The 9,872-nt window shown below is 40.3% G+C and overlaps 1 protein-coding gene across 5 annotated transcripts in view; it reads left to right on the top strand.

Moving 5' to 3' along the window:
• Positions 1–837: 837 nt before the first annotated feature.
• Positions 838–9,872, top strand: part of LOC136675397 (semaphorin-4E-like) — a 22,501-nt gene continuing 13,466 nt past the window's right edge. For 2 of the 5 annotated variants that reach the window (XM_066651918.1, XM_066651915.1), the window contains exons 1-4: positions 1,097–1,137; positions 2,758–2,805; positions 2,985–3,249; positions 8,826–9,146. In XM_066651918.1, coding sequence (XP_066508015.1) covers positions 9,050–9,146 — 97 coding nt within the window. In that variant the 5' untranslated portion in view covers positions 1,097–1,137; positions 2,758–2,805; positions 2,985–3,249; positions 8,826–9,049. Of the gene's footprint in view, positions 906–1,093; positions 1,138–2,757; positions 2,806–2,984; positions 3,250–8,825; positions 9,147–9,872 lie in introns of those variants that run through there. The other 3 variants (XM_066651916.1, XM_066651917.1, XM_066651919.1) reach the window with 3 other exon arrangements.

Here is a 9,872-nt window from a genome sequence, read left to right as displayed (position 1 = left end):
GCTCCTAAATGGCTCTTTGTTTTACCACTTATTTCCACTGGTACAGAACAATATGACCTACATTTTACATGACGATATGGACAAAATATTATTGTTCAATATTAAAAATAAGAAATAGTGTTGCAATGGCCAATTGTTTTTATGACTGTCTTGTAATAACTCACTGACTGCACTCACACATTCAATTGTATAAATAACTGGATTTTTATTTAAACACCTTAATAAAAAATCACTTGTAAACTCTAAAATACAGCCAATGGAACCCAAAAGGTAGGTATTACAAAATAGCTTATTAAATTAAATAATCATCCATTTCTGGGTAATAAAATAAACAAATACAAAGTGCAAAACAGCAGCATTCAACGGTAGTGATTAAAACAACCACAACTGTCAACAAACACTTAACTGATTTAACATTTTCTTCAGCTATTTCTTGGAAGGCAGATTGACATTCTGGAAAACCAAGTGTCTCAGCTCGGAGGGTTGGAGGGTTGGAGCTTTGCTTGTTGTTCTCTGATTGGTTGAATGACAAGCCTTAGAAAAAAATGGCTCGGTCTTAGACGGGAACCGGCTCTCATCGTTCACTTACAAGAGCCGGCTCTTTGAACCGGTTCGTTCGCGACCGACACATCACTAATTTCTACCATCCATTGCTTGCCTGAAGCTCAATAGCCCCGCCCATCCTGCAAGGTGATTGGTTCCTTACAGCGTCTGTAAACCTGGCTCTGAATTTGACCGTTTGAGTTAAAAAAACAAAAACAAAATGCTAAACTGAATGTTTATTTTACTCAAATACATCTCCCAACCCATAAAACACCACACGAACATGTTAAAAGTATAAAAATGGATTTCACTATGACAAATGAGAATGGGCGTGGCATCTGAAAATGGTTTAACTCTAGCAGGTAAAAGTGCTATTTGTTATGTTTAGAAATATAATTTTATTTTCTATTTTGCCATGAAATCATACTATAGTCACTCAGTTGTGTAAGTTTATGCTTCATTTGCCATTAAAAGAAAATAATTCTGCTTTTAAGTGATCGATTCACCTGAAATAAATTAAGTCGGGCCCTCGAGTCGTTTATATTTGTGACGTCAGGGCTGATCTCATCATGGCGGAGGAGAGAAGAGACCACGGTAAACCACACTGTGCAAATAAACGACAACGGGAAACTACACTTTAAACAAATTCACTTAACCCAGTATTTCTGTTTGATCTGAGTTCAAAACCAGAATAAGTAAGGCCCGAGGGTAGATACCAGCTAGGGTCCATTTCCCAGCTTCAGTGCTGTGTTTATTTTTAACATAAAGAAGAACAAAATGGCGGCGTTTTTTAGGGACACTGAAAAACATTCGAGGATTTCACGTCCAAGTATTTTTCTCATTCCCTTCAGTAAAAAGTCACGATATTATGTGATACCAGTTTGGTGTCTTGTCAGCATTTAATCTTAAAACGGTTAATCTGAAGTGGGACCACAGGGTGGAGCCATTTTCTAACGGAAAAAAGAGAGAGAGAGAGAGTCATTATGAGACACTAATAACTTACTTATCTCTCATAATGACTCATTATTTGATTATAGTGTTGCCTAAATATCCCATAATGATAGTTTTCTGACTCATAATACACAATTCTGATTTCCTGTGTGACTTTATTGTGTTTTAAAGCGGTGGAAACGGGCTCAAATGTTACATTTCTTTCCTCGTTTACCCTCATAAACTTACAGCCAAATGTCAAGGCTCTCCAGTAGGATACAACTAATATAATGTTGTCGTTTTGGGCTTAAACAGCACATATACTACATTTTAAAAAGACCCCTTATAATATTTGTGTAGGTTTATGTTCTAAAGCCAGTACTTTTCACAAAGCTCCCACTTTAAACTGTATTTGTTTAAATTGTATTTCAGCGTTGTGTATGTAAATGATCTTTATTCTTATGGTTATGTTCTGTATTGTGTTGTGTCTTATTCAAAGAGCAGTCCTCGCTGAAACATGAACTGAAGAAGATAGTTTTCCTCACTTTGTTGGAGCTTAGAGCGACACATCTTTAAGACAGACCTCATCTTTCTGAGGGATCCTTTAAGTGCCCTTATAACTGAGGGAGACTTTTCACACGCAGATTAAAAGCTGAAGTAAACAATGGCACAAATGAGGGCTACATTGGGTCATTTATAGGTTTACTTTACTGTTCCAGCGAAGTTCGTGTAAGATATGATCAGAAATGTTCAGCATTGCTGGTATGTTACTTATTTATTTATTTATGGGTCATTTGACACTAATGCAGTAGATACACAAGTGTCAGTTTGAAATGAAGAAAGCATAAGTAACATAAATTCAGTTTATTTAAACCACAGCTGTCTTTGCAATCCTGTGTTGAAGGGCGTGTGTTTTAAAGAGAACACCAGACCTCAGGTTTCATGCTAATCATGTTAAGACTTGTCACACATCTGTGGACAGACAATTCCCTTATTTAGCCATGAATGGAGCGTTAAACCAGAAATGTCAGCGCTGGAAATTAGATCATTCATATGATAAAAGGAACGCTCCAGCAGCAGTTAATATTTGGTCATATCAACAATCCTAAAGTATTTAGAAGAACGTTTAACGTCTGTAAAGCACACAGCTTCCTGTAGAGCGTCTATTAGAAGGGTGTTTTATGAGCAAGTGTCAAAAGGAATGTCTGTCATTTTTGAGCAGATAAGCTTAGGTTGAGTACTGGAGAATTAATTTAATATTCCTCTTCCTTGATTAATAAACAGAGCCCTTCCTGGAAAGCAGCCCCTCCACTTATCCTCAGCACACTGTGTGTAAGTGTACATTTCTACTCAAGGATGGCATGTGAAGTGCCCCTCTCCTCCTGTCTTTCTTCCCTGCCTCCTGCAGTGACGTGTAGTGTGTGTGTGTGAATGCGTGTATATACTCTTTCACTTTGGTCTCGCAGGCTGAGGAATCTAACTGAAGCTCTTTCACTCTTTCTTCACTGCAGGGCCTGAGCAGTTTGACTTTTTCACAGCAACAATGCCGGCGACTCCATGAGCTCCATTCACCCTAGGCTCGAGGAGAGACAGCAGCTTATCCTTCACACATTTAAAGATTCGTTTTTCTGGCATATAGACAACGAGAGTGCGTGTGTGTGCGTGTACGTGTGTGTGTGGATGGGTGTGTGGGTGTTTGTGTGTGTGTATATGTGTGTAAGGTATCTCACCCATACAAACGCGGGACAAATGACAGAATGAGGTTGGTGTATAAAGGTAAGTTGCTTATCTGGGCTTTTTCAGTTCTTGTTAAACTGTAATCAGTTCTCATATCTGGACGTGGCATAAAGAGGCATTTCAGAGGTGTTTTCAGAGAGTTACTGTTTACTAGAATAACAATGTACATTATCATTTTCCAAAACCAGTAGGTATCGGTATATAGTCGTTTTTATAAAGGAAAAAGTTTCATTTACATAAATTTTACAAGTTTTAGTATGTTTTGCAGCAGTTTTTTGACGTGCCTATTATGAAATCTGTTATTTATTCACATGGTAATACGATTATCTGGAGCCTACAATCCAACAAACTGTGGGAAAAAAAAATGCACCCCTGTAATTTTTTGTCCTGGGCTGCCTAAATCAGATAATCTCAAATAAAACAAGATGTTCTGATTTGAGTGAGTGGTGCCACGTCCGGAGTGTGTTTCTACCTTGTGCCCAATGATCACAGGTAGGCTCCGAACCCACAACATCCCCCAACAAGATAAAGCATTCACAGGAATGAATGAATTTTGCACTGTTTTACATTGGGGTTCTGAGACTATAGAGTCGTACCTCCTCTCGTCTGAGTCTCCCCAAACACAGTGCTGGACCCACATTAATGTGAGAGCGCAAAGACGAGGTTAAATTGAGCAAAACAAAAGAAACGAGTGCAGAGGAGTGAGACTACTAACTAAATATGTTTAAAACAAAACGGAGGAAAAAAGAAAAGCAAGCAAAAATGACTAAAAACAAAGATTCTGCTCCTCGATCTGTGAGCTGTGGCTCATTCTCATTTAAAGGAACGGGTCATTCTGAACAGGGCTGTTTAGACAGGTGGTGAACAGTGCTGTGTTGTTTGATCCTTGTGTTATTTGGACAAAAAGCATGTCATAGAGGTTTCATTAAGACCCCAGGGGACTGTGTTCGTTTGTGGAATAAATAGTGTGTCTGTAGTTAAATACTATAACCCTTTTCCACAAGTTTCCACAGTTCTCTGTTGGTCATAATGAAACGCCTGTGACACGCTGTGGTGAAAATAACACAATACAGCAGTTCTCCTACATTGTTTAAACATTTCTATTGAAAACAAATGGTTTTAGCACCTGTTCCTCTATATGACAAAGAGCCTCTGTTTGCTCCAGGCTTGAGGCGCCCAGAAATGAAGAACATGGAGTGGAAATGCTGGTGTTTTTTAGTAATTTCTACTTCTCTTTTTTTTTCTCTGCTCTTGTTTTTTGCCAAATTAATTAGTTCACTTATTTCTCTGCGCATGTTGTTCCTTTGGTTCTGTTTAACCTCATCTTTGCACTCTCACACAGACATGGCATTTGTGAGTTTGTGAGGGGGCTAATTTGCTTCTAAAACATTACATTCCCCTTCATTCCCCTCCATAACTTAGGGCTGTACTTCTGTGAAATTGGTTCAAATGGTAAAAGTCTGCTACAGCAGGAAAAAGGCATTTTATATTTTATAGGGGGCACTTCCTGTATGACTTTCAAATTTCTAAAACGGGCATCTTTCTGCTTCCTCTCTTTGTTTACAGCTGTAGGTCGTTGATTACACATTTGTAGCGTTTGTAAAGAACCCAAGCCATAAACTTTCATAGAATTGTATTTTATCTAATTGTTTTCCACTTACAATATTTATCTCTTAGATTTAAACAGGCTGTGCCTTTAATACTGATATATGTAAATTAGCTGTGTCTTCTTTGGCTCCCAGAATCCCAGTGTCTTTGATAGTCTCCATATAGCTTTAAAATCTATGAGCAGCTAAGCTGTTGTAGGCTGTTGAATAGGTGTGAACATGTAAGTTATTCATTGTCTAAAGTTGCTCAGTGTTAAATAGGTTTCAGTAACTACACCTAGGCTATCTTTGTCGTTTGGACATATACTGGCAGGAAATATGAGGTGTTCTGAAGCTGTGTTTTTGCCTGGGGTTGCATTTGTTTGTTTCTAAAAAACAATATGAAACTCATTTTGTTTTAAATGCTTTTCCTGACAAGCTTTGTTTCATCCCCCCAGTGCCACTGTCTACGGCAGATTTGCTGTATTTCTGGGTTCTGTAGTTGCAGCAACTCCACTGCCATAAAAGACACACCCTTCGTGATAAGAGCCCTTAAACCAAAGTTAAGCTGATTCATAAGGCATTGTTAGTTGTCCTAAGAAACCTGGGATGTGGAGTTATTTAATAGAAAAACACAGTAAAGCAGTAAAGTGTCCTTTTTTATTCGTTTATACTCTCATTGAGTTCCTTGGTGTTTTGAGGGCTATTTTTAAGCCCAGCTTGTTAAGCTGGTCCTTATGCACTCTGGATAGTCTGCATTTTTTGCTACTTCCTGCACACCTTCATCAACAAAATCAATGACCGAGGGACACTGATTAGCAATCTCGCGTGTTTCAGATGGCACAGATTTGTGTTGTTAATCACTGCTGTTGAATATGAACAATGTAACACAAATTTAAATGTGAATATCTCACAAAAAAAGGACATAAATTGAAACAAAACAAAAAAAAAAAGCAAACACATGGAATGTTTGAGACTAATTTGGTGAATGCGGCTAACGTAAGATGTAGCATTCCTGTCATCGTTTCGGTTGAAGTACTTGTAGGACTGAAACAATATGCAGTTTTGAGAAATGAATACTACTTTGAAGACAAGTAGGTGATCTTTGAGTGGATCTGTTGCTGTGTTTTGCAGCATTTTAGCATAAAGCTAATTAAACTGATGTTGATGAGGCAAGAGGAGATATGTCTTTGTCACCGTTACTGTTCAGTGGATCAACACCTTCCTCTTTGTATTCTTCCCATTTTGGATCCCACATAGATGCTGTAAAATAGGTTTTCATTTATCCTCGTATTCTAATAACCACACTCCTCCATTGCTAAGTGCAAAGCTTGGGCAGAGCATCTCTGATTTAGAGTTTTGATGACGTGGCGTGATAGTTGATGCCAGGACCAGCATTCTCTAAACCAGCCGTTCTCCTGGTCTTTTTTACACACAAATGTTTAATGAATTTACAGAGCAAATAGCGAATAGCTACCAGTAATTAGCAATCCTTTAATCAGAGAAAAAGAAGTAAATTCAACCTTGTTTTGCAGAATGTTATCTAAGAATGTACCATTAAAACTGGTCCATTTATACATTCATTATCTGTAACCCTTACCCAGTTCAGGGTCGCAGTGGGTCCAGAGCCTACCTGGAATCATTGGGCGCAAGGCAGGAATACACCCTGGAGGGGGCGCCAGTCCTTCACAGGGCAACACAGACACTCACACATTCACTCACACCTACAGACACTTTCGAGTCTCCAATCCACCTCCCAACGTGTGTTTTTAGAGTGTGGGAGGAAACTGTAGCACCTGGAGGAAACCCACACAGAGAGAACACACCACACTCTTCACAGACAGTCACCCGCAGGACACCCACACAGAAACAGGCAGAACACACCACACTCCTCACAGACAGTCACCCGGAGGAAACCCATGCAGACACAGGGAGAACACACCACACTCCTCACAGACAGTCACCTGGAGGAAACCCATGCAGACACAGAGAGAACACACCTCACTCCTCACAGACAGTCACCTGGAGGAAACCCACGCAGACACAGGGAGAACACACCACACTCCTCACAGACAGTTACCTGGAGGAAACCCACGCAGACACAGAGAGAACACACCACACTCCTCACAGACAGTCACCTGGAGGAAACCCACGCAGACACAGAGAACACACCACACTCCTCAGACAGTCACCCGGAGGAAACCCACGCAGACACAGGGAGAACACACCACACTCCTCACAGACAGTCACCTGGAGGAAACCCACGCAGACACAGAGAGAACACACCACACTCCTCACAGACAGTCACCTGGAGGAAACCCACGCAGAGTCGCAGTGGGTCCAGAGCCTACCTGGAATCATTGGGCGCAAGGCAGGAATACACCCTGGAGGGGGTGCCAGTCCTTCACAGGGCAACACAGACACTCACACATTCACTCACACCTACAGACACTTTCGAGTCTCCAATCCACCTCCCAACGTGTGTTTTTAGAGTGTGGGAGGAAACGAGCACCTGGAGGAAACCCACACAGACACAGAGAGAACACACCACACTCCACACAGACAGTCACCCGCAGGACACCCACACAGAAACAGGGAGAACACACCACACTCCTAACAGACAGTCACCCAGAGGAAACCCACGCAGACACAGAGAGAACACACCACACTCCTCACAGACAGTCACCCGGAGGAAACCCACGCAGACACAGAGAGAACACACCACACTCCTCACAGACAGTCACCCGGAGGAAACCCACGCAGACACAGAGAGAACACACCACACTCCTCACAGACAGTCACCTGGAGGAAACCCACGCAGACACGGGGAGAACACATCACACTCCTCGCAGACAGTCACCTGGAGGAAACCCACGCAGACACAGAGAGAACACACCACCATTCCATTTAGGAATAGAAAATTATATTTTAGACAGGTTCATTTTACATCATTTATCAAAAGCATTATGGTTCTGTGGAACAGGGAATGTCTTACTGCCCCTGATCTCCACAATAATAATTTAACTGTTTTAAAGTCTTTCACGTCTGAACATTGTTTCTGGTCAAATTCATCTCTGGCAATAATTCATTGCTTATTCAACCTATTACCATTTAAGATATACTTTTAATAAGGCGCCATGTTCTGAGTGAATTATCTTCTCCAAGTATTCCATGTATTTTCAGCTTTCGTGTCTTGCGCAGTCCCTGGATCTTATCCGTACTGAGCACTTTTGCAAAGAGTGGAAAGAGTTGCAGCAAAACTATGCCGAAATTGTGTAACACAATAAATTTCACGTGGTAGAACATGTCTGAATGATTTAGACAACATCTTACAGAATCTAAGCCCGGGCAAACTCCTGCTGTTCAAGAGTATATTAATACACACGACTAAATAAATGTACTTAATTTAAACTCTTAATTTTGGATAATGCCACACCCACAAATAAACACATACAAACCTTCAGCTGTGTTTAATCGGCATGAAAAATGTCTATAAGCCTTTTCAATTCACACAGGAAAATCTAATGTGAAGTCTTTTAAGGTCAACATTTAATTCTTAAATGTGAATGCAGATTCTTATTTTTTTTTGGAGGGCATTAGTCTAAATGCTGAGGTTTTGATGGCATTCAGTGACAGTAGCTTTAGTGAGGTGATGTGATCATTTTAATTCTTCCTAAATAGCTGTGATGTTACAGCTCATGGGTTTCTTTGTAAATCTTTGTAAATCTCACCACAATCCTCCTCTGATATCATTTCCACGCCAGCTTTGTAAAGGCCCAGAGCAGAAGCCAAAGACTCAGGCTGTGGTCAGTCAGCGCTGCCTTTTTACCTATAAAAGGCCTATAACACAAGAAAGCAAAACTTGGTCTCTCCCTGCTGCGGAAAGAGCTTTCTGAAGCCACATTTACATCACTATAGCACTGACAGAGTTACTGCCGCCACTACTGCTGCCTCTTATGCCTCTCCTTAACTCACTCACTCACTCTCTCTCTGCCTACAACACATTTCTCTCTCTCTCCTTTCTCCCAGATGGCCTCACACAGATCCTGGGTCTTTGAAGAAGCAGCCTGCATGGACAAAGCCAGGTCGTATATCTCTGTACGGAGGCTTGGTTGACGGGAGGAGAGGCCTATGGAGGCAGCTGTCATTGGGCTGAGCTCTTTTTACAGTCTTTTACCGAGGAGCTGAGGAGCCCTGAGAGTTGGAGTGAATTTGTGCCATTGCTTGGAGTGAGAAAACTAGAAGCTGAAGACATGATCCTTCTCCTTGTCCTGTGTCTTTGGGGTCCCAGTCTACTGACGGCCAGAGCTGTCATGGACAGCACAGCACGGAAAACCGTCACCCTCAGCAGTAAGTGAGCTGCATGTCATTACATTTTATTGTGCACTGTACTCTTCACTAAGGTCTAAGCTGTTTCTCATGTTAAACATTTTGTAAATACGGTTATTTCCAGTGCACATTTAACAGTTGTAAATATGACACTGAACACTGTTGTTGAGGGATGCACAAGAATCAGTCGACAATCTTTATTCATGTTATTTTGTCATTCATTTATAATCATTTAATGAGGTTAATAATGAGTCAGGTGTGTTTCAGGTGTTTATTTAGCTCGTGTAATGTAAGGTTTGGATTGAGGACAAAAAACTGGTCAATCTTCCAGTGATAAATACATATAAATAATGATTGAATAATGCTGAAGTATTTTGAAAGAAAATATGATGATTTCTGCTCATTTTGTTCCAATTTCTCGTTCATTTCTTTAGTATGACCTTCAGTCCTGGGAATTCTTACAAGACAATTATTATAGTATCATTTATACGTTTTCAGTTGCACGTGAAGAAAGTCCTCTATAGAGAATACACTTCTGTACATTGTGTAGAATTCTGGTTTACATGTTTCACACATTTAAAATATCCAGTATGCTAAAGAGATGAATAGAAATCGTGCTTTACTTTTGCCATAAATATCTATATTTCGCTTCTTCTTGAAAAAGTGTTAGTTATTTTCATTTTCACAATCAAAAACACGTTAAATAAATGAATCCATTCCTGTGACGTACAGCTGTATCTACTAACA

The sequence above is a fragment of the Hoplias malabaricus genome, chromosome X1 (genome assembly GCF_029633855.1).
Source record: "Hoplias malabaricus isolate fHopMal1 chromosome X1, fHopMal1.hap1, whole genome shotgun sequence".
Taxonomy (NCBI): domain Eukaryota; kingdom Metazoa; phylum Chordata; class Actinopteri; order Characiformes; family Erythrinidae; genus Hoplias; species Hoplias malabaricus.
This window is presented reverse-complemented; position numbering and strand designations above follow the sequence as displayed.